The sequence below is a fragment of the Schistosoma mansoni genome, chromosome 5, assembly GCF_000237925.1.
Source record: "Schistosoma mansoni strain Puerto Rico chromosome 5, complete genome".
In the NCBI taxonomy this organism is placed as follows: Eukaryota; Metazoa; Platyhelminthes; class Trematoda; order Strigeidida; family Schistosomatidae; genus Schistosoma; species Schistosoma mansoni.
Genome location: NC_031499.1, coordinates 3929509 through 3955287, shown reverse-complemented (window position 1 = coordinate 3955287; position 25779 = coordinate 3929509). Strand labels below are relative to the sequence as shown.

The following is a 25779-nucleotide window of genomic DNA, read 5'->3' as shown; positions in this document are numbered from 1 at the left end:
TCAACTAATCTGCTACGAAATTACACTGCAATTAATAACAGGCATCCGTTCTCCTCTATAATCTACCATTCCATACTCTTCCATTCCGTCCCACAAACACAAACACAAACACAAACAAACAAACAAACAACAGTCATTATATAGTCCATCATTATTAATCTTAAAATAGAGAATGAGCTGCTTGTCATATTCATCTTCTGATTGACGGAGCTTGTGGCTCAATCAGTAATCATGATATCCTGGTAATTATTTACGGTCACTGAAACATTGGTCAACAGGAGATCGTTATGTGATTGGATAAAAAGAAGGTGACTAGTCCGATAGGGAGCACAGGCCAATAAGTCAACAATCGGATTCCGTAATACAGCTCACTCACAACCCATGAAAAACGACCAAATCACACAAACCTCAATACAGTTCATTTCTCTATTCTATTTCAAGTTGAAACGGTTGGTAATCAAGATTCTTCCAAAATTACTGAATTACAATTCAATTATTCACCTTGACAATTGTTGTGCAATTTTAAATTAAAACTAAATAGTTGTCCAATGTCTGTGTTGATAGGCTGATTGATGCGAATATAGTGTGTCTGTACTCAGCTCACATGTGATGTGAAAATCAACAGTGACTGTGAAATTAGCGACAGTGAACACTTTTGACAGAAGTTGTTCATACAGCTAATCAAGGTCTCAGAGAACATGTCGTTACCTGAATTAGAAGGAAAAATCATATGAAAATAATTAGGACTCGTGTACATCATTATCCGGTTTAGTAATTCATCTTTTGCATAGTGTTTGTTCGACATAACTGCTCCAACTGGAACACTTCTAGGGTTTCTGTCGATCCCAAGTCCGGATAAAGGAGGATGGTTGGCTATGCAGTTTGCAACTCCATACTCCATGTAGAAAAGAATCTTGCTAAAAAACACTCATCAAAATAATTATTTAAACTGTTTAAACTTCTCAGTCTTCAGTCTTTAGTCTCCACTCTCAAGGTTAGCATGTCGATCAACCTATATTAATCCTTACTATTTGTAGAAAGTTACGGGTGGTGAGAGATAGTTGGTGCTGGTAGATCAGTGCGTTAGTCGCTTAAATGTGTTGTATGAAATTAGACATTTGATCGAACGGTCAAGCGAATTTTCTTCTATCACATTGTCTACCTACTGAATTAGAGACATATCAGTAGTGCATGATGTAGTAGTGATGAAGACGAGTTGGTGTAGCATGCTTGTATGCCTCAATATTGTTTGTTTCGATATGTTTGTGCAGATATTCAGGTTGTATTTGTGGCTGTCAGTGGGATGATGGATGTATGAACGGGAGATGTGTATGTCTGTGTAGTCGATTGCAAATGATGATATTGTGGTATGGTGTTGTGTATTTGGTTGGTTTGTGATGTGGTTGAGCGTCGTTGGGTTTTGTTAAGTGATTCTTCTGGTAACAGAAGGTTCATTAACAATATGATGATAGGCATATCGTGCTGCTTGCACGACAGGTGAGGCCAAGTGGACTAGCCTGAGCCATCTGAATCCCCACATTGTGTTATGATGTTATGATAGGAGAGAAAGTGCCTATTTTTCTCTTCATTCTCTTCATTGTGTTCATTATGTTGATTCTGTTCATGATGTTCATGCTGTTCATGCTGTTCATGCGGTTCATGCTGTTTGTTCTCAAATACACTACTTAGGATTGTTCTCGGCATAGTCCGGTAATCCGTGTATTCTGTCTGGTTGGGTGAATTGATAATCTTATCCGTCTCTTCACCTCATCATCATGCATTACAGACCAAACACACAACCTACTCACCTCACTTTACTAAATCATCTTACTATTAGCAACAAACTACATACATGTCAACTAATCTGCTACGAAATTACACTGCAATTAATAACAGGCATCCGTTCTCCTCTATAATCTACCATTCCATACTCTTCCATTCCGTCCCACAAACACAAACACAAACACAAACAAACAAACAAACAAACAAACAACAGTCATGATATAATCCATCATTATTAATCTTAAAATAGAGAATGAGCTGCTTGTCATATTCATCTTCTGATTGACGGAGCTTGTGGCTCAATCAGTAATCATGATATCCTGGTAATTATTTACGGTCACTGAAACATTGGTCAACAGGAGATCGTTATGTGATTGGATAAAAAGAAGGTGACTAGTCCGATAGGGAGCACAGGCCAATAAGTCAACAATCGGATTCCGTAATACAGCTCACTCACAACCCATGAAAAACGACCAAATCACACAAACCTCAATACAGTTCATTTCTCTATTCTATTTCAAGTTGAAACGGTTGGTAATCAAGATTCTTCTAAAATTACTGAATTACAATTCAATTATTCACCTTGACAATTGTTGTGCAATTTTAAATTAAAACTAAATAGTTGTCCAATGTCTGTGTTGATAGGCTGATTGATGCGAATATAGTGTGTCTGTACTCAGCTCACATGTGATGTGAAAATCAACAGTGACTGTGAAATTAGCGACAGTGAACACTTTTGACAGAAGTTGTTCATACAGCTAATCAAGGTCTCAGAGAACATGTCGTTACCTGAATTAGAAGGAAAAATCATATGAAAATAATTAGGACTCGTGTACATCATTATCCGGTTTAGTAATTCATCTTTTGCATAGTGTTTGTTCGACATAACTGCTCCAACTGGAACACTTCTAGGGTTTCTGTCGATCCCAAGTCCGGATAAAGGAGGATGGTTGGCTATGCAGTTTGCAACTCCATACTCCATGTAGAAAAGAATCTTGCTAAAAAACACTCATCAAAATAATTATTTAAACTGTTTAAACTTCTCAGTCTTCAGTCTTTAGTCTCCACTCTCAAGGTTAGCATGTCGATCAACCTATATTAATCCTTACTATTTGTAGAAAGTTACGGGTGGTGAGAGATAGTTGGTGCTGGTAGATCAGTGCGTTAGTCGCTTAAATGTGTTGTATGAAATTAGACATTTGATCGAACGGTCAAGCGAATTTTCTTCTATCACATTGTCTACCTACTGAATTAGAGATATATCAGTAGTGCATGATGTAGTAGTGATGAAGACGAGTTGGTGTAGCATGCTTGTATGCCTCAATATTGTTTGTTTCGATATGTTTGTGCAGATATTCAGGTTGTATTTGTGGCTGTCAGTGGGATGATGGATGTATGAACGGGAGATGTGTATGTCTGTGTAGTCGATTGCAAATGATGATATTGTGGTATGGTGTTGTGTATTTGGTTGGTTTGTGATGTGGTTGAGCGTCGTTGGGTTTTGTTAAGTGATTCTTCTGGTAACAGAAGGTTCATTAACAATATGATGATAGGCATATCGTGCTGCTTGCACGACAGGTGAGGCCAAGTGGACTAGCCTGAGCCATCTGAATCCCCACATTGTGTTATGATGTTATGATAGGAGAGAAAGTGCTTATTTTTCTCTTCATTCTCTTCATTGTGTTCATTATGTTGATTCTGTTCATGCTGTTCATGCTGTTCATGCTGTTCATGCTGTTCATGCAGTTCATGCTGTTTGTTCTCAAATACACTACTTAGGATTGTTCTCGGCATAGTCCGGTAGTCCGTGTATTCTGTCTGGTCGGGTGAATTGATAATCTTATCCGTCTCTTCACCTCATCATCATGCATTACAGACCAAACACACAACCTACTCACCTCACTTTACTAAATCATCTTACTATTAGCAACAAACCACATACATGTCAACTAATCTGCTACGAAATTACACTGCAATTAATAACAGGCATCCGTTCTCCTCTATAATCTACCATTCCATACTCTTCCATTCCGTCCCACAAACACAAACACAAACACAAACAAACAAACAAACAAACAACAGTCATGATATAATCCATCATTATTAATCTTAAAATAGAGAATGAGCTGCTTGTCATATTCATCTTCTGATTGACGGAGCTTGTGGCTCAATCAGTAATCATGATATCCTGGTAATTATTTACGGTCACTGAAACATTGGTCAACAGGAGATCGTTATGTGATTGGATAAAAAGAAGGTGACTAGTCCGATAGGGAGCACAGGCCAATAAGTCAACAATCGGATTCCGTAATACAGCTCACTCACAACCCATGAAAAACGACCAAATCACACAAACCTCAATACAGTTCATTTCTCTATTCTATTTCAAGTTGAAACGGTTGGTAATCAAGATTCTTCTAAAATTACTGAATTACAATTCAATTATTCACCTTGACAATTGTTGTGCAATTTTAAATTAGGACTAAATAGTTGTCCAATGTCTGTGTTGATAGGCTGATTGATGCGAATATAGTGTGTCTGTACTCAGCTCACATGTGATGTGAAAATCAACAGTGACTGTGAAATTAGCGACAGTGAACACTTTTGACAGAAGTTGTTCATACAGCTAATCAAGGTCTCAGAGAACATGTCGTTGCCTGAATTAGAAGGAAAAATCATATGAAAATAATTAGGACTCGTGTACATCATTATCCGGTTTAGTAATTCATCTTTTGCATAGTGTTTGTTCGACATAACTGCTCCAACTGGAACACTTCTAGGGTTTCTGTCGATCCCAAGTCCGGATAAAGGAGGATGGTTGGCTATGCAGTTTGCAACTCCATACTCCATGTAGAAAAGAATCTTGCTAAAAAACACTCATCAAAATAATTAGTTAAACTGTTTAAACTTCTCAGTCTTCAGTCTTTAGTCTCCACTCTCAAGGTTAGCATGTCGATCAACCTATATTAATCCTTACTATTTGTAGAAAGTTACGGGTGGTGAGAGATAGTTGGTGCTGGTAGATCAGTGCGTTAGTCGCTTAAATGTGTTGTATGAAATTAGACATTTGATCGAACGGTCAAGCGAATTTTCTTCTATCACATTGTCTACCTACTGAATTAGAGATATATCAGTAGTGCATGATGTAGTAGTGATGAAGACGAGTTGGTGTAGCATGCTTGTATGCCTCAATATTGTTTGTTTCGATATGTTTGTGCAGATATTCAGGTTGTATTTGTGGCTGTCAGTGGGATGATGGATGTATGAACGGGAGATGTGTATGTCTGTGTAGTCGATTGCAAATGATGATATTGTGGTATGGTGTTGTGTATTTGGTTGGTTTGTGATGTGGTTGAGCGTCGTTGGGTTTTGTTAAGTGATTCTTCTGGTAACAGAAGGTTCATTAACAATATGATGATAGGCATATCGTGCTGCTTGCACGACAGGTGAGGCCAAGTGGACTAGCCTGAGCCATCTGAATCCCCACATTGTGTTATGATGTTATGATAGGAGAGAAAGTGCTTATTTTTCTCTTCATTCTCTTCATTGTGTTCATTATGTTGATTCTGTTCATGCTGTTCATGCTGTTCATGCTGTTCATGCAGTTCATGCTGTTTGTTCTCAAATACACTACTTAGGATTGTTCTCGGCATAGTCCGGTAGTCCGTGTATTCTGTCTGGTTGGGTGAATTGATAATCTTATCCGTCTCTTCACCTCATCATCATGCATTACAGACCAAACACACAACCTACTCACCTCACTTTACTAAATCATCTTACTATTAGCAACAAACCACATACATGTCAACTAATCTGCTACGAAATTACACTGCAATTAATAACAGGCATCCGTTCTCCTCTATAATCTACCATTCCATACTCTTCCATTCCGTCCCACAAACACACAAATAAACAACAGTCATGATATAATCCATCATTATTAATCTTAAAATAGAGAATGAGCTGCTTGTCATATTCATCTTCTGATTGACGGAGCTTGTGGCTCAATCAGTAATCATGATATCCTGGTAATTATTTACGGTCACTGAAACATTGGTCAACAGGAGATCGTTATGTGATTGGATAAAAAGAAGGTGACTAGTCCGATAGGGAGCACAGGCCAATAAGTCAACAATCGGATTCCGTAATACAGCTCACTCACAACCCATGAAAAACGACCAAATCACACAAACCTCAATACAGTTCATTTCTCTATTCTATTTCAAGTTGAAACGGTTGGTAATCAAGATTCTTCCAAAATTACTGAATTACAATTCAATTATTCACCTTGACAATTGTTGTGCAATTTTAAATTAAAACTAAATAGTTGTCCAATGTCTGTGTTGATAGGCTGATTGATGCGAATATAGTGTGTCTGTACTCAGCTCACATGTGATGTGAAAATCAACAGTGACTGTGAAATTAGCGACAGTGAACACTTTTGACAGAAGTTGTTCATACAGCTAATCAAGGTCTCAGAGAACATGTCGTTACCTGAATTAGAAGGAAAAATCATATGAAAATAATTAGGACTCGTGTACATCATTATCCGGTTTAGTAATTCATCTTTTGCATAGTGTTTGTTCGACATAACTGCTCCAACTGGAACACTTCTAGGGTTTCTGTCGATCCCAAGTCCGGATAAAGGAGGATGGTTGGCTATACAGTTTGCAACTCCATACTCCATGTAGAAAAGAATCTTGCTAAAAAACACTCATCAAAATAATTAGTTAAACTGTTTAAACTTCTCAGTCTTCAGTCTTTAGTCTCCACTCTCAAGGTTAGCATGTCGATCAACCTATATTAATCCTTACTATTTGTAGAAAGTTACGGGTGGTGAGAGATAGTTGGTGCTGGTAGATCAGTGCGTTAGTCGCTTAAATGTGTTGTATGAAATTAGACATTTGATCGAACGGTCAAGCGAATTTTCTTCTATCACATTGTCTACCTACTGAATTAGAGATATATCAGTAGTGCATGATGTAGTAGTGATGAAGACGAGTTGGTGTAGCATGCTTGTATGCCTCAATATTGTTTGTTTCGATATGTTTGTGCAGATATTCAGGTTGTATTTGTGGCTGTCAGTGGGATGATGGATGTATGAACGGGAGATGTGTATGTCTGTGTAGTCGATTGCAAATGATGATATTGTGGTATGGTGTTGTGTATTTGGTTGGTTTGTGATGTGGTTGAGCGTCGTTGGGTTTTGTTAAGTGATTCTTCTGGTAACAGAAGGTTCATTAACAATATGATGATAGGCATATCGTGCTGCTTGCACGACAGGTGAGGCCAAGTGGACTAGCCTGAGCCATCTGAATCCCCACATTGTGTTATGATGTTATGATAGGAGAGAAAGTGCTTATTTTTCTCTTCATTCTCTTCATTGTGTTCATTATGTTGATTCTGTTCATGCTGTTCATGCTGTTCATGCTGTTCATGCGGTTCATGCTGTTTGTTCTCAAATACACTACTTAGGATTGTTCTCGGCATAGTCCGGTAATCCGTGTATTCTGTCTGGTTGGGTGAATTGATAATCTTATCCGTCTCTTCACCTCATCATCATGCATTACAGACCAAACACACAACCTACTCACCTCACTTTACTAAATCATCTTACTATTAGCAACAAACTACATACATGTCAACTAATCTGCTACGAAATTACACTGCAATTAATAACAGGCATCCGTTCTCCTCTATAATCTACCATTCCATACTCTTCCATTCCGTCCCACAAACACAAACACAAACACAAACACAAACAAACAAACAAACAACAGTCATGATATAATCCATCATTATTAATCTTAAAATAGAGAATGAGCTGCTTGTCATATTCATCTTCTGATTGACGGAGCTTGTGGCTCAATCAGTAATCATGATATCCTGGTAATTATTTACGGTCACTGAAACATTGGTCAACAGGAGATCGTTATGTGATTGGATAAAAAGAAGGTGACTAGTCCGATAGGGAGCACAGGCCAATAAGTCAACAATCGGATTCCGTAATACAGCTCACTCACAACCCATGAAAAACGACCAAATCACACAAACCTCAATACAGTTCATTTCTCTATTCTATTTCAAGTTGAAACGGTTGGTAATCAAGATTCTTCCAAAATTACTGAATTACAATTCAATTATTCACCTTGACAATTGTTGTGCAATTTTAAATTAGGACTAAATAGTTGTCCAATGTCTGTGTTGATAGGCTGATTGATGCGAATATAGTGTGTCTGTACTCAGCTCACATGTGATGTGAAAATCAACAGTGACTGTGAAATTAGCGACAGTGAACACTTTTGACAGAAGTTGTTCATACAGCTAATCAAGGTCTCAGAGAACATGTCGTTACCTGAATTAGAAGGAAAAATCATATGAAAATAATTAGGACTCGTGTACATCATTATCCGGTTTAGTAATTCATCTTTTGCATAGTGTTTGTTCGACATAACTGCTCCAACTGGAACACTTCTAGGGTTTCTGTCGATCCCAAGTCCGGATAAAGGAGGATGGTTGGCTATGCAGTTTGCAACTCCATACTCCATGTAGAAAAGAATCTTGCTAAAAAACACTCATCAAAATAATTATTTAAACTGTTTAAACTTCTCAGTCTTCAGTCTTTAGTCTCCACTCTCAAGGTTAGCATGTCGATCAACCTATATTAATCCTTACTATTTGTAGAAAGTTACGGGTGGTGAGAGATAGTTGGTGCTGGTAGATCAGTGCGTTAGTCGCTTAAATGTGTTGTATGAAATTAGACATTTGATCGAACGGTCAAGCGAATTTTCTTCTATCACATTGTCTACCTACTGAATTAGAGATATATCAGTAGTGCATGATGTAGTAGTGATGAAGACGAGTTGGTGTAGCATGCTTGTATGCCTCAATATTGTTTGTTTCGATATGTTTGTGCAGATATTCAGGTTGTATTTGTGGCTGTCAGTGGGATGATGGATGTATGAACGGGAGATGTGTATGTCTGTGTAGTCGATTGCAAATGATGATATTGTGGTATGGTGTTGTGTATTTGGTTGGTTTGTGATGTGGTTGAGCGTCGTTGGGTTTTGTTAAGTGATTCTTCTGGTAACAGAAGGTTCATTAACAATATGATGATAGGCATATCGTGCTGCTTGCACGACAGGTGAGGCCAAGTGGACTAGCCTGAGCCATCTGAATCCCCACATTGTGTTATGATGTTATGATAGGAGAGAAAGTGCTTATTTTTCTCTTCATTCTCTTCATTGTGTTCATTATGTTGATTCTGTTCATGCTGTTCATGCTGTTCATGCTGTTCATGCTGTTCATGCAGTTCATGCTGTTTGTTCTCAAATACACTACTTAGGATTGTTCTCGGCATAGTCCGGTAGTCCGTGTATTCTGTCTGGTTGGGTGAATTGATAATCTTATCCGTCTCTTCACCTCATCATCATGCATTACAGACCAAACACACAACCTACTCACCTCACTTTACTAAATCATCTTACTATTAGCAACAAACTACATACATGTCAACTAATCTGCTACGAAATTACATTGCAATTAATAACAGGCATCCGTTCTCCTCTATAATCTACCATTCCATACTCTTCCATTCCGTCCCACAAACACAAACACAAACACAAACAAACAAACAAACAAACAACAGTCATGATATAATCCATCATTATTAATCTTAAAATAGAGAATGAGCTGCTTGTCATATTCATCTTCTGATTGACGGAGCTTGTGGCTCAATCAGTAATCATGATATCCTGGTAATTATTTACGGTCACTGAAACATTGGTCAACAGGAGATCGTTATGTGATTGGATAAAAAGAAGGTGACTGGTCCGATAGGGAGCACAGGCCAATAAGTCAACAATCGGATTCCGTAATACAGCTCACTCACAACCCATGAAAAACGACCAAATCACACAAACCTCAATACAGTTCATTTCTCTATTCTATTTCAAGTTGAAACGGTTGGTAATCAAGATTCTTCTAAAATTACTGAATTACAATTCAATTATTCACCTTGACAATTGTTGTGCAATTTTAAATTAAAACTAAATAGTTGTCCAATGTCTGTGTTGATAGGCTGATTGATGCGAATATAGTGTGTCTGTACTCAGCTCACATGTGATGTGAAAATCAACAGTGACTGTGAAATTAGCGACAGTGAACACTTTTGACAGAAGTTGTTCATACAGCTAATCAAGGTCTCAGAGAACATGTCGTTGCCTGAATTAGAAGGAAAAATCATATGAAAATAATTAGGACTCGTGTACATCATTATCCGGTTTAGTAATTCATCTTTTGCATAGTGTTTGTTCGACATAACTGCTCCAACTGGAACACTTCTAGGGTTTCTGTCGATCCCAAGTCCGGATAAAGGAGGATGGTTGGCTATGCAGTTTGCAACTCCATACTCCATGTAGAAAAGAATCTTGCTAAAAAACACTCATCAAAATAATTAGTTAAACTGTTTAAACTTCTCAGTCTTCAGTCTTTAGTCTCCACTCTCAAGGTTAGCATGTCGATCAACCTATATTAATCCTTACTATTTGTAGAAAGTTACGGGTGGTGAGAGATAGTTGGTGCTGGTAGATCAGTGCGTTAGTCGCTTAAATGTGTTGTATGAAATTAGACATTTGATCGAACGGTCAAGCGAATTTTCTTCTATCACATTGTCTACCTACTGAATTAGAGATATATCAGTAGTGCATGATGTAGTAGTGATGAAGACGAGTTGGTGTAGCATGCTTGTATGCCTCAATATTGTTTGTTTCGATATGTTTGTGCAGATATTCAGGTTGTATTTGTGGCTGTCAGTGGGATGATGGATGTATGAACGGGAGATGTGTATGTCTGTGTAGTCGATTGCAAATGATGATATTGTGGTATGGTGTTGTGTATTTGGTTGGTTTGTGATGTGGTTGAGCGTCGTTGGGTTTTGTTAAGTGATTCTTCTGGTAACAGAAGGTTCATTAACAATATGATGATAGGCATATCGTGCTGCTTGCACGACAGGTGAGGCCAAGTGGACTAGCCTGAGCCATCTGAATCCCCACATTGTGTTATGATGTTATGATAGGAGAGAAAGTGCTTATTTTTCTCTTCATTCTCTTCATTGTGTTCATTATGTTGATTCTGTTCATGCTGTTCATGATGTTCATGCTGTTCATGCTGTTCATGCGGTTCATGCTGTTTGTTCTCAAATACACTACTTAGGATTGTTCTCGGCATAGTCCGGTAGTCCGTGTATTCTGTCTGGTTGGGTGAATTGATAATCTTATCCGTCTCTTCACCTCATCATCATGCATTACAGACCAAACACACAACCTACTCACCTCACTTTACTAAATCATCTTACTATTAGCAACAAACCACATACATGTCAACTAATCTGCTACGAAATTACACTGCAATTAATAACAGGCATCCGTTCTCCTCTATAATCTACCATTCCATACTCTTCCATTCCGTCCCACAAACACAAACACAAACACAAACAAACAAACAAACAAACAACAGTCATGATATAATCCATCATTATTAATCTTAAAATAGAGAATGAGCTGCTTGTCATATTCATCTTCTGATTGACGGAGCTTGTGGCTCAATCAGTAATCATGATATCCTGGTAATTATTTACGGTCACTGAAACATTGGTCAACAGGAGATCGTTATGTGATTGGATAAAAAGAAGGTGACTAGTCCGATAGGGAGCACAGGCCAATAAGTCAACAATCGGATTCCGTAATACAGCTCACTCACAACCCATGAAAAACGACCAAATCACACAAACCTCAATACAGTTCATTTCTCTATTCTATTTCAAGTTGAAACGGTTGGTAATCAAGATTCTTCTAAAATTACTGAATTACAATTCAATTATTCACCTTGACAATTGTTGTGCAATTTTAAATTAAAACTAAATAGTTGTCCAATGTCTGTGTTGATAGGCTGATTGATGCGAATATAGTGTGTCTGTACTCAGCTCACATGTGATGTGAAAATCAACAGTGACTGTGAAATTAGCGACAGTGAACACTTTTGACAGAAGTTGTTCATACAGCTAATCAAGGTCTCAGAGAACATGTCGTTACCTGAATTAGAAAGAAAAATCATATGAAAATAATTAGGACTCGTGTACATCATTATCCGGTTTAGTAATTCATCTTTTGCATAGTGTTTGTTCGACATAACTGCTCCAACTGGAACACTTCTAGGGTTTCTGTCGATCCCAAGTCCGGATAAAGGAGGATGGTTGGCTATGCAGTTTGCAACTCCATACTCCATGTAGAAAAGAATCTTGCTAAAAAACACTCATCAAAATAATTATTTAAACTGTTTAAACTTCTCAGTCTTCAGTCTTTAGTCTCCACTCTCAAGGTTAGCATGTCGATCAACCTATATTAATCCTTACTATTTGTAGAAAGTTACGGGTGGTGAGAGATAGTTGGTGCTGGTAGATCAGTGCGTTAGTCGCTTAAATGTGTTGTATGAAATTAGACATTTGATCGAACGGTCAAGCGAATTTTCTTCTATCACATTGTCTACCTACTGAATTAGAGATATATCAGTAGTGCATGATGTAGTAGTGATGAAGACGAGTTGGTGTAGCATGCTTGTATGCCTCAATATTGTTTGTTTCGATATGTTTGTGCAGATATTCAGGTTGTATTTGTGGCTGTCAGTGGGATGATGGATGTATGAACGGGAGATGTGTATGTCTGTGTAGTCGATTGCAAATGATGATATTGTGGTATGGTGTTGTGTATTTGGTTGGTTTGTGATGTGGTTGAGCGTCGTTGGGTTTTGTTAAGTGATTCTTCTGGTAACAGAAGGTTCATTAACAATATGATGATAGGCATATCGTGCTGCTTGCACGACAGGTGAGGCCAAGTGGACTAGCCTGAGCCATCTGAATCCCCACATTGTGTTATGATGTTATGATAGGAGAGAAAGTGCTTATTTTTCTCTTCATTCTCTTCATTGTGTTCATTATGTTGATTCTGTTCATGCTGTTCATGATGTTCATGCTGTTCATGCTGTTCATGCGGTTCATGCTGTTTGTTCTCAAATACACTACTTAGGATTGTTCTCGGCATAGTCCGGTAATCCGTGTATTCTGTCTGGTTGGGTGAATTGATAATCTTATCCGTCTCTTCACCTCATCATCATGCATTACAGACCAAACACACAACCTACTCACCTCACTTTACTAAATCATCTTACTATTAGCAACAAACTACATACATGTCAACTAATCTGCTACGAAATTACACTGCAATTAATAACAGGCATCCGTTCTCCTCTATAATCTACCATTCCATACTCTTCCATTCCGTCCCACAAACACAAACACAAACACAAACAAACAAACAAACAAACAAACAACAGTCATGATATAGTCCATCATTATTAATCTTAAAATAGAGAATGAGCTGCTTGTCATATTCATCTTCTGATTGACGGAGCTTGTGGCTCAATCAGTAATCATGATATCCTGGTAATTATTTACGGTCACTGAAACATTGGTCAACAGGAGATCGTTATGTGATTGGATAAAAAGAAGGTGACTAGTCCGATAGGGAGCACAGGCCAATAAGTCAACAATCGGATTCCGTAATACAGCTCACTCACAACCCATGAAAAACGACCAAATCACACAAACCTCAATACAGTTCATTTCTCTATTCTATTTCAAGTTGAAACGGTTGGTAATCAAGATTCTTCTAAAATTACTGAATTACAATTCAATTATTCACCTTGACAATTGTTGTGCAATTTTAAATTAAAACTAAATAGTTGTCCAATGTCTGTGTTGATAGGCTGATTGATGCGAATATAGTGTGTCTGTACTCAGCTCACATGTGATGTGAAAATCAACAGTGACTGTGAAATTAGCGACAGTGAACACTTTTGACAGAAGTTGTTCATACAGCTAATCAAGGTCTCAGAGAACATGTCGTTACCTGAATTAGAAGGAAAAATCATATGAAAATAATTAGGACTCGTGTACATCATTATCCGGTTTAGTAATTCATCTTTTGCATAGTGTTTGTTCGACATAACTGCTCCAACTGGAACACTTCTAGGGTTTCTGTCGATCCCAAGTCCGGATAAAGGAGGATGGTTGGCTATGCAGTTTGCAACTCCATACTCCATGTAGAAAAGAATCTTGCTAAAAAACACTCATCAAAATAATTATTTAAACTGTTTAAACTTCTCAGTCTTCAGTCTTTAGTCTCCACTCTCAAGGTTAGCATGTCGATCAACCTATATTAATCCTTACTATTTGTAGAAAGTTACGGGTGGTGAGAGATAGTTGGTGCTGGTAGATCAGTGCGTTAGTCGCTTAAATGTGTTGTATGAAATTAGACATTTGATCGAACGGTCAAGCGAATTTTCTTCTATCACATTGTCTACCTACTGAATTAGAGATATATCAGTAGTGCATGATGTAGTAGTGATGAAGACGAGTTGGTGTAGCATGCTTGTATGCCTCAATATTGTTTGTTTCGATATGTTTGTGCAGATATTCAGGTTGTATTTGTGGCTGTCAGTGGGATGATGGATGTATGAACGGGAGATGTGTATGTCTGTGTAGTCGATTGCAAATGATGATATTGTGGTATGGTGTTGTGTATTTGGTTGGTTTGTGATGTGGTTGAGCGTCGTTGGGTTTTGTTAAGTGATTCTTCTGGTAACAGAAGGTTCATTAACAATATGATGATAGGCATATCGTGCTGCTTGCACGACAGGTGAGGCCAAGTGGACTAGCCTGAGCCATCTGAATCCCCACATTGTGTTATGATGTTATGATAGGAGAGAAAGTGCCTATTTTTCTCTTCATTCTCTTCATTGTGTTCATTATGTTGATTCTGTTCATGATGTTCATGCTGTTCATGCTGTTCATGCGGTTCATGCTGTTTGTTCTCAAATACACTACTTAGGATTGTTCTCGGCATAGTCCGGTAATCCGTGTATTCTGTCTGGTTGGGTGAATTGATAATCTTATCCGTCTCTTCACCTCATCATCATGCATTACAGACCAAACACACAACCTACTCACCTCACTTTACTAAATCATCTTACTATTAGCAACAAACTACATACATGTCAACTAATCTGCTACGAAATTACACTGCAATTAATAACAGGCATCCGTTCTCCTCTATAATCTACCATTCCATACTCTTCCATTCCGTCCCACAAACACAAACACAAACACAAACAAACAAACAAACAAACAAACAACAGTCATGATATAATCCATCATTATTAATCTTAAAATAGAGAATGAGCTGCTTGTCATATTCATCTTCTGATTGACGGAGCTTGTGGCTCAATCAGTAATCATGATATCCTGGTAATTATTTACGGTCACTGAAACATTGGTCAACAGGAGATCGTTATGTGATTGGATAAAAAGAAGGTGACTAGTCCGATAGGGAGCACAGGCCAATAAGTCAACAATCGGATTCCGTAATACAGCTCACTCACAACCCATGAAAAACGACCAAATCACACAAACCTCAATACAGTTCATTTCTCTATTCTATTTCAAGTTGAAACGGTTGGTAATCAAGATTCTTCCAAAATTACTGAATTACAATTCAATTATTCACCTTGACAATTGTTGTGCAATTTTAAATTAAAACTAAATAGTTGTCCAATGTCTGTGTTGATAGGCTGATTGATGCGAATATAGTGTGTCTGTACTCAGCTCACATGTGATGTGAAAATCAACAGTGACTGTGAAATTAGCGACAGTGAACACTTTTGACAGAAGTTGTTCATACAGCTAATCAAGGTCTCAGAGAACATGTCGTTACCTGAATTAGAAGGAAAAATCATATGAAAATAATTAGGACTCGTGTACATCATTATCCGGTTTAGTAATTCATCTTTTGCATAGTGTTTGTTCGACATAACTGCTCCAACTGGAACACTTCTAGGGTTTCTGTTGATCCCAAGTCCGGATAAAGGAGGATGGTTGGCTATGCAGTTTGCAACTCCATACTCCATGTAGAAAAGAATCTTGCTAAAAAACACTCATCAAAATAATTATTTAAACTGTTTAAACTTCTCAGTCTTCAGTCTTTAGTCTCCACTCTCAAGGTTAGCATGTCGATCAACCTATATTAATCCTTACTATTTGTAGAAAGTTACGGGTGGTGAGAGATAGTTGGTGCTGGTAGATCAGTGCGTTAGTCGCTTAAATGTGTTGTATGAAATTAGACATTTGATCGAACGGTCAAGCGAATTTTCTTCTATCACATTGTCTACCTACTGAATTAGAGATATATCAGTAGTGCATGATGTAGTAGTGATGAAGACGAGTTGGTGTAGCATGCTTGTATGCCTCAATATTGTTTGTTTCGATATGTTTGTGCAGATATTCAGGTTGTATTTGTGGCTGTCAGTGGGATGATGGATGTATGAACGGGAGATGTGTATGTCTGTGTAGTCGATTGCAAATGATGATATTGTGGTATGGTGTTGTGTATTTGGTTGGTTTGTGATGTGGTTGAGCGTCGTTGGGTTTTGTTAAGTGATTCTTCTGGTAACAGAAGGTTCATTAACAATATGATGATAGGCATATCGTGCTGCTTGCACGACAGGTGAGGCCAAGTGGACTAGCCTGAGCCATCTGAATCCCCACATTGTGTTATGATGTTATGATAGGAGAGAAAGTGCTTATTTTTCTCTTCATTCTCTTCATTGTGTTCATTATGTTGATTCTGTTCATGCTGTTCATGATGTTCATGCTGTTCATGCAGTTCATGCTGTTTGTTCTCAAATACACTACTTAGGATTGTTCTCGGCATAGTCCGGTAGTCCGTGTATTCTGTCTGGTCGGGTGAATTGATAATCTTATCCGTCTCTTCACCTCATCATCATGCATTACAGACCAAACACACAACCTACTCACCTCACTTTACTAAATCATCTTACTATTAGCAACAAACCACATACATGTCAACTAATCTGCTACGAAATTACACTGCAATTAATAACAGGCATCCGTTCTCCTCTATAATCTACCATTCCATACTCTTCCATTCCGTCCCACAAACACAAACACAAACACAAACAAACAAACAAACAAACAACAGTCATGATATAATCCATCATTATTAATCTTAAAATAGAGAATGAGCTGCTTGTCATATTCATCTTCTGATTGACGGAGCTTGTGGCTCAATCAGTAATCATGATATCCTGGTAATTATTTACGGTCACTGAAACATTGGTCAACAGGAGATCGTTATGTGATTGGATAAAAAGAAGGTGACTAGTCCGATAGGGAGCACAGGCCAATAAGTCAACAATCGGATTCCGTAATACAGCTCACTCACAACCCATGAAAAACGACCAAATCACACAAACCTCAATACAGTTCATTTCTCTATTCTATTTCAAGTTGAAACGGTTGGTAATCAAGGTTCTTCTACTTTTGTTTGAAATTTATGTGAGACATGTGCATTTCCTCAGTCGTTTATTGAACAAACTCTTCAATCGTTCTTCATTATATAAAACATTATACTACAAGGCCTGTGAGTTACAAGTTAACAACTTTACATTTTTTACCTACACCGAACCATTATTTACTTAATTACTTACTTCCTTTTCACTCAATGGAGGATAGGCCATTGACCATCATTCTCCTACCTACTCTGCCCTGATTCTTCCTTTGTACTACTATCCAATTGTTCTTCATTCTTCTCTTGTCTGGCTCCATTTCTTGGCGTAATATCTTCTTGCGTCTTCCTCTTCTCCTTTGGCCTTCAGGATTCCATGTGAAGGCTTGCCTTGTTACGCAGTTGGGTGCCTTCCTCAATGTGTGTCATATCCAATTCCAGCGCTTCTTCTTGATTTCTTCACCGCTGAAATCTGGTTTGTTCTCTCCCACAGTAGGTTTTTGCTGATAGTGTCTGGCCGACGGATCCGAAGTATTTCGCGTTGTTAACTGGTAATAAACACCTGTATCTTCTGGATGATAATCTTCGCAGTTCTCCAAGTTCCTGCCTCATACAGTAGAACAGTCTTGACATTTGTGTCAAGAATTCTGACTTTGGTGTTGGTTGACAATTGTTTCGAGTTCCAGATGTCCTTTAGTAGTAAATATGCTGCTCTTGCTTAACCGATCCGCGTCTTCACATCTGCATCAGGTCCACCGTGTTCATCAATGATGCTGACCAGATAAGTAAAGCCTTTTACATCCTCAAAATATTCTCCGTCAAGTGTGATTCAAATGGGGCATTCTGTGTTGTATCGGAGAATCTTTCTTTTCCCTTTGTTCATATGGAGACCTACTGATGCTGAGGCTACTGCTACACTGGTTGTCTTCTCCTGCATTTGTTGTTGCGTGTGTGATAGAAGAGCTGGATCATCTGCGAAGTCTAAATCGTTCAACTGCATGCTAGCTGTCCACTGTATCCCGTGCTTCCCTACAGATGTTGACGTCTTCATGACCCAGTCGATCACCAGGAGAAAGGAAAAGTGTGAGAGTAAGCAACCTTACCTAACACCGGTCTTTACCTCGAATGAGTCGGTGAGTTGTCCTCCGTGGACGATTTGGCAGTCTAGTCAATCATAGGAGTTCCGTATGATTGACTATCTTCTCAGGCACGCCGTAGTGTCGAAGAAGCCTCCATAGCGTCGTCCTGTCCACGCTATCAAATGCCTTCTCGTAGTCAATGAAGTTGATGTAGAGTGATGAATTCCATTCGATTGATTGTTCCACAATGATACGTAGAGTTGCGATTTGGTCTGTACACGATCTATCCTTACGAAATCCAGCTTGTTGATCTCGAAGTTGGGCGTCCACGGAATCCTTCATCCTGTTTAACAATACTCTGTTGAAGACTTTTCCTGGTATTGAGAGGAGAGTGATGCCCCTGTAGTTATCGCACTTACTGAGATCGCCTTTCTTCGGTATCTTGATCAGAAGTCCTTTTTTCCAGTCTATTGGTACTTGTTCTTCGTCCCAAATCTTACTGAAGAGGATGTGGAGTATCTTGGCAGTTGCTGCTACATTTCCTTTCAGTGCTTCTGCCGGGATGTTGTCTGATCCCGCTGCTCTCGATTTGTATGATGTCCATGTTGATCTCTTCAGTTTTTGGTGGACCAAGATCGATTGGGAGGTCCACGAGTACTACTTCGATGTTGGGTGGGTTCAGTGGAGCTGGTCGATTCAAGAGTTCTTTGAAGTGTTCTACCCACCCGTTTCGTAGTTCTTCAATGTTGGTGACTACCTTGCCTTCCTTGCTTTTCACTGGTCGTCTGGTTCACGGTAATTTCCAGAGAGTTTCTTTGTTTTATCATACAGTTGTCTCATGTTTCCTTCTCTTGCAGCCTTTTCCACCATCATTGCTAAATCTTCCACATATTTACGTTTGTTGGTTCTGATGCTCCTCTTCTTTTGGATGTTTACTTCTGTGTATTCGGATTGTGACTTGACTTTCCTTGCTCTTGTTCGGCTAGTATTGATTTCTGCCTTCTTATTTCTCCTTTCTTCAATCTTTTCCAGTGGATGTTTGATATAATAGATTAAATTTCATCGTAAACTTTCATGTATAACTGAATCAAATAATTGGAGGATTTTAATATTCATAAAAATTTTATAGAATATCGGTCAAATTGACGATGACAGTTATGTATATTACTGTAAACAAATCATTTCACAGATATGTTCCAAATCAAACAATTCGATTAAATGTCTCCTCCCCCCCTCTCTCTCTCTCTCGCTATATATATAGATAGAGGGGGGAAGGGAGGGAGACATTTAATCGAATTAGATACCCTTCAGGTTAGACTAATAAAAATGTCACTAAGTGTTCCATGGTATTTATTTACCGTTTAATTTAATGATACATAATTATGTTTCGCGTGAATGTTTATCAATAATCAATAATTGATAATATACGTTTCATCTTTATAACTTACACCTAATGAGATGATTATGAAGCTATTAAGGAGTATATTCATTACATTAAACAACATTATTCCCATCAATTTATGTATGTTTTATATAATTTCTTGGAGAGTTACAGTATATCAACAATTAACAACGATTCTAGTGTTAGTAACAATTTTATACATCAATAATTCAAATGAGTTACATTTGTCTACAGATGATACCCTTGAAGGTTGGTCAACTTATAAGAAATCAATATCACAGAAAGTTAATTCACAAATGAATAATAACGGTAAGATTATGGTAAACTATTCATTATAATACATATCAATATAATAATAATACTGTAAATGTTACACCTATTGAACACGTTCATGGCTGTCTGAACTCAATAAGTCATTGAATAATGTGTTGGATATCTGGAACGAATGATACTCGTTTCGAGTTTCAGTGCGAGCAACAATACTGAGATGAAGGTACATTCCTTTGACGGAACTTGTTTTCTCGATGCTACTGTCAGTCGGTCAGTCAGTCAATCATCCACAACGTGGGACCAGGTGAATATATTCATCGGTCCAAGTTGCCATAACTCATTGACACAACAATATCAATCCCAAATTCATGGGAGCAATTACTTCAGTGGTAGTAATATGTAAAGGAAAGATTGTGTATAAATATTAGGCAATGTTAAGCTCACGGTTTAAAGGTAGACAAAGAGTGTATGCACCTATGCCATTGTTATTGATTCCGAGCCATGTCACCTAGAGCTTCCAACCATTGGGTACGATAGTCACGTGGACCTAAACTAAGTAGTCTACATCTACCAACATGGGTCAGACTAGAAGTTAGTGATTTCAAGGACTGATGCTTCGTTTTCGTTTGGCCTCCCTTAACTTTCTTCAAACCACCCCTAACGCTAGTCAGTATTGTGCGTCGTGGTAATCAGTGTTCAAGCATACGTAATACGTCTTCCAACCATCTCAGTCGATGAAGATTTACAACCTCATCAGCTGTTTTACCATCATTCCATAATACCCTGTTTAACCTCACCATTACTTACCTGGTGATCCCAGCTGATACAACCAATATTTCTAAGACAGCTGTGAACAAATACTAGTAGCATACGAGTATCGTCTACCCTTGATGGCTATGTTCCGTAGCCGCAAAGTAAAACAGAACGAACTGCTGCGCAGTATACTCGTCCCTTATTTGATAGACAGATATCTCACCTTCGCCACAGATGACGTAAGTTGACAAAAGCCAAACGAGCTTTTTGAATACGTGAAGAAATTTCGTAACACATCAACCCATTAGGGTTAATCAGTTTTCCAAGATAAGTGAAGTTGTCGACGCGTTCGACCACTTCACTCCTTATCCTTAGTTCAGATGTTGATGCAGGCCAGTCCTGGAGCAACAATTTGCATTTAGAGGGGGAGAACACATCCCAAACATCCTGGCATTGTTGTGCAGTACTACCAAAAGACTCTGCATTCTGTCAGCGTCTTCACCTAACGGGACTATGTCATCTGCGTATTCTAAGTCGATAAATGGACCTCTTGGAAGAAGATCAATTCCTGGAAACTCAGAATACATGAACGTTGTTTCCAGCAGTAGGTTTATGGTGAAATTGAATAAAAATGGAGATGGTGGACAGCCTTGTCAGACACCACTTAAGGTTGTAAAATCAGATGGTAGTTTGCTATAAGCTCTGACTCAACTAGTAGTACTCGAGTAAAGAGCCTTCACAAGGTTTATGTACTTCTGAGGTACATCTTTCAATGACAGACATTACCACTGAACCTCTCAGTGTACATAGTCAAATGCTGTTTTTAAGTCAAGGAAAACTATCATTGTCTGACGCCGATAAACATGCCTGTGTTCTAAAACCTGACGAATAATGAATGTTGGTCGATGCAGCCGCCACCAGGTCTTAAGCCAGTCTGATTGCCTCGTCTTTGAAGTTCACAAGTCTTTGTTAGGTGCTCGATGATTATTGATGCTAGTATTTTAAATACTGTACCAGTTAAACTAATCCCTCTATGGTTATCACAAGATGATTTTGATCCTTTATTGTATGTTGAGAGGACCAGTGATTGTGACCAGTCAGATGGGATTACGTCCAGTTCCCAGATTTTAGCTAGAATAATAATCAACCTAGTCTCCGTAGACTTTTAATTAACCTAGATCTGATTTATTTTCGCTCGTCATTCTGTTCGGAGCCTGATGGGATAAGCTGACAAGAGTCTTTTAATGCAATAGATATGGCATAAATCCACTGACTTTTCGTGACTCTTTGGTTCAAATCACTAATAGTTCTCGCTGATGTTTCCATAACTCTTTGTATATCTTCCCAAGAAACATCTAGGTTAGCCTCTTTTTCAGAACTGCCTAAGTGTAACCTCAGTTGCTCCTGGAATCTACTTTTGACTTATGAAGCTTGTGGCAATGTCTAGATACAATCCACAGGATGTACATATTCCAATAAGAGACTGATCACTTGCAGTCCTAAACATCGATTGGAAGATTCAAACAAACAATACAAAATGAAATAAATAATATTGTTAAAAATGATAAACCGATCTCACGTCATTAATAGATCTGTTGAAGTTCAGTACAAGTTACTCTATCTATAAACCGTGAAAACACAAAGACGTGAATTAGCTGATATGAAAAAAGAATATCAGTTTAAAAGACTAATATTTGAACGAAGAATATTCTTTTGGATAAACTCTCTTCACGTTCTACAATTATATATCCAAATTAATAATCTGTAAAAATGGTCAGGTTAAAGGCAATCTACATCGTTTAGAGCATGTAAATTTAGGATTGTCATACAAAGGTTTGGTGAAGAGAGTAAACAGTTCGATAATGGCCCATTTAGTACAAACTGATCATAGTGCTAGTATAAAGTAATCCTTTTCAATTATTTATAGAGTCAGTAATTTTTGCCAAAGCTTGTCAGGTTTAAAATCCTTCAAACAGCTGAGGCAGTAGTCATCAGGATGAAGAAACCGAAGCTATGCGTACAAAAGAAATATCTCCTACCCCCGCTCCTGTCTTGGTCAACCACAAGGCCAATTAATCAATAGCTATTGGATGACCTTATTTGACTATTGTGCTTACGACCTTTCGTAGTCAAATGTAATTGTCTCTCTTATCTTTATTCTCAAATCTCTGTATTATTATTATTATCACGAAACGGCCGTCCAGTGCTTCCAGGTTTTCGATGGTGGTCTAGCTTCAATTGACTCATGATTTCAACTTTGAAATATACTGAAATCTCCACAAATCCCCTTCTGATTATTATCATCATTGTTGGGTTAACATTATCCTCAATCTCCCCTATGCATGATTCATTGACTTCGCATTCAACCCTCTTAATTGTTCACACAATTTAGTCTTTCATTAAACATTTGATCGGATCGTAATTGCACTGTTATATCTATCTCACCCCATCTGACCCATATTTATTCTGATCACAGATCTTAAATTTCCACTTAACATATATACAGATTCCAGTTAACATTCTATATGAGTCATATCAACATTAACAATTTTATTCTACTTGGTTTGACAACCCTAAATTTACATGCTCTAAACGATGTACTTTGCCTTTAACTCGGCCACTTTTTCGGATTATTAATTTGGATATATAATTGTAGAACCTGAAGAGAATTTATTGAAAAGAATATTCTTCGTTCAAATATTAGTCTTTTATTATGATAGGGATCTTTAAACAACCTTTAAACAAGCACTGCTGAGAAATCCCACAATAGGACGAAACGGCCGTCCAGTGCTTCCAGGTTTTCCATGGTGGTCTAGCTTCAATTGACTCATGATTTCAACTATATATAAATAATTAAAATATCAGTTTACTAAAACTTTTGCAATAACCCGAATAAATATTCAAGAGTCTCTACATTGCTCCTTGTTAGGTTTACTATCTAGGACTAAGGGTCTATTGTCATATATTTACAGTTAGGATTAAAGATTAAGGGTTAGGGTTTGAGAACAAAGTTGATTTACGTGTAAAGTATAATCTACATTGGATGAATTAAATATTCTGAAAATTTGAATTTTACGTTTTTGCGCCAACAGACGCTTAGTTCACCTACAGTTTACATTTCCCACTCGGAAAATCCTTGACTGCCATTGGTTGACGGATTTTTTAGTACAGGATGTTCCTATCATTGTATAAACAAGCTTGATTTGTGTGCTTAGTGACCTCGTATTTTCTGGGTACTTGTAGAATACATTCTCTACTTCTTCTTGATCTAGTTAGCAGGGCCAGGAACAAAACATTAGAATAGCCTATCGTGTCACTGTGTCTTCGACCTTCGTTCCATTCACCGAGTAAGGTGAACTCGTAATAACATCATGCATTTAAGCATGTCAGTTAACAAGTGATTAATAAAAGATTAAAATCAAGTTCATAAAGTAACCAGTGTTTAATTACTTCTGTCAGCCACAACAGTTTACAATATAGGCATATGTGGATTGTCCCGATATTTTCATAAGTCACAAGCATCAACTCTGGGATACAGGTGCACCTAGCTGACGAGTCCTAATTGGGACGAAACGTGCGTCCAGAACTCTAGTACTTACCATTCCTCTCTATGAATACTCTTTGTATGAGTTCAAAACATATAAGATCGAACAACCGTTTTTAATAACTCCGTCATCATTCTCAACAATTAGAAGTCAATAATTAATGTATTAGGTTACAAAGGTCAAAATAAGTCATGGATATGTGATTCAGACAGTGTTATGTTTAAAAAAGTGAGGAACTTTTCCATCAGTTTCGGTATAAATACTTTAAAATTGTATCACTTCTAAATTAGAAAGATCATTTACAAAGGGTCAGAATGATTCGTTGTAAGGTGTCAAATAATATAAACCATGTGAATAAAACTCATACTAAAGAAATTATGTTTGGTTTACTGAGATAATAATAATAATGGTGTTGTGTGAATATGATGTGTAATGCGAGATGTATTGTCAAGATATGTGTGATAAGACATTTATGCAAATTGGAAAAGATGAGTGTGTAAATTAAGAATGGAACAGAGCAGATATAGGTAATAAAGGGAACTGGAGAAGGTGAGTGGTTTACATCATCTACTTTAGTTATATGGTGATACAATTGTTGACATTGGTAAACATAGAAGATGAACATACTTCTTTTGGATACATAAGCTTAATCTTGTGAAGTTGATCCTGACGACTTCATCTACACAGAGTTTTAATCTTTCGCTTTTCGGTAGATAGCTTGGAACATGACATAAAACAGAGAAAACTTAATCTATATTAGTACAACGTTTGTTACACACTAAGTGACAAAGGATGGGGTTGTGAATAGATTTCATGACTTCTTTTTCCAACTGAGGTAGTAAATGTTTATAAGCAATCAAAAACAAAACCCTCTGAGTATTGCATATGTAACTAGCTCTACATGAACAGTTGAATTGATATACATACATGTAGGTTCTCGTCATCAATAACCTGTCCTTGATCTGTTGTATGAATACTGGTTTATTTGAGAAGGTAGTATCGAGTTGACAGCGTTAACTTTCCTTCTAATAGGTCTTTTTAGTTAACGTATTTTACAAATAATTTTCACCTACTTATCAAGTTATTAGAAGAAATTTGAAAACAATCTTCATCAGATATTCATTTCAATCAAATATGGTTATCTTGTTTTTTCCAGGTGAACAAAACTATTGGATTGAAACATTGGTATTTGCTGATCATACAGTTATGAATCGTTTCTCAAATAAAACAATAGCAGAAGATTATGTGAAAACATTAATGAGAATGGTACGTTATACTCGATATAATTTGTAACTTATATTTTTAGTTACTGAGTCATTAGTTTACATCATTTGTAACAATTTCCCTTTAAGGGGGTTGTTTGTGGAGATTTTTAGTAATTTTTATATATAGTTCAAATCATGAGTCAATTGAAGTTAGACCACCATGGAAAACCTGGAAGCACTAGACGGCCATTTCGTCCTATTGTGAGACTCTTCAGCAGTCCTATGTTCGAATCTCGCGAGGCGGGATCGTGGATGCTCACTGCTGAG

At 37.6% G+C, this 25779-nt stretch overlaps 1 protein-coding gene across 1 annotated transcript in view; it reads left to right on the top strand.

Annotated features, from left to right (window-relative positions):
• Positions 1–19735: 19735 nt before the first annotated feature.
• Smp_146730 (ADAMTS14 peptidase (M12 family)) overlaps positions 19736–25779 on the top strand; it is a gene marked incomplete at its 5' end in the record, with an annotated part of 40029 nt that continues 33985 nt past the window's right edge. The window contains 2 exons of the mRNA XM_018797674.1: positions 19736–19988; positions 25404–25513. Of these exons, the coding sequence (XP_018652693.1) occupies positions 19736–19988; positions 25404–25513 (363 nt within the window). The remainder of the gene's footprint in view (positions 19989–25403; positions 25514–25779) is intronic.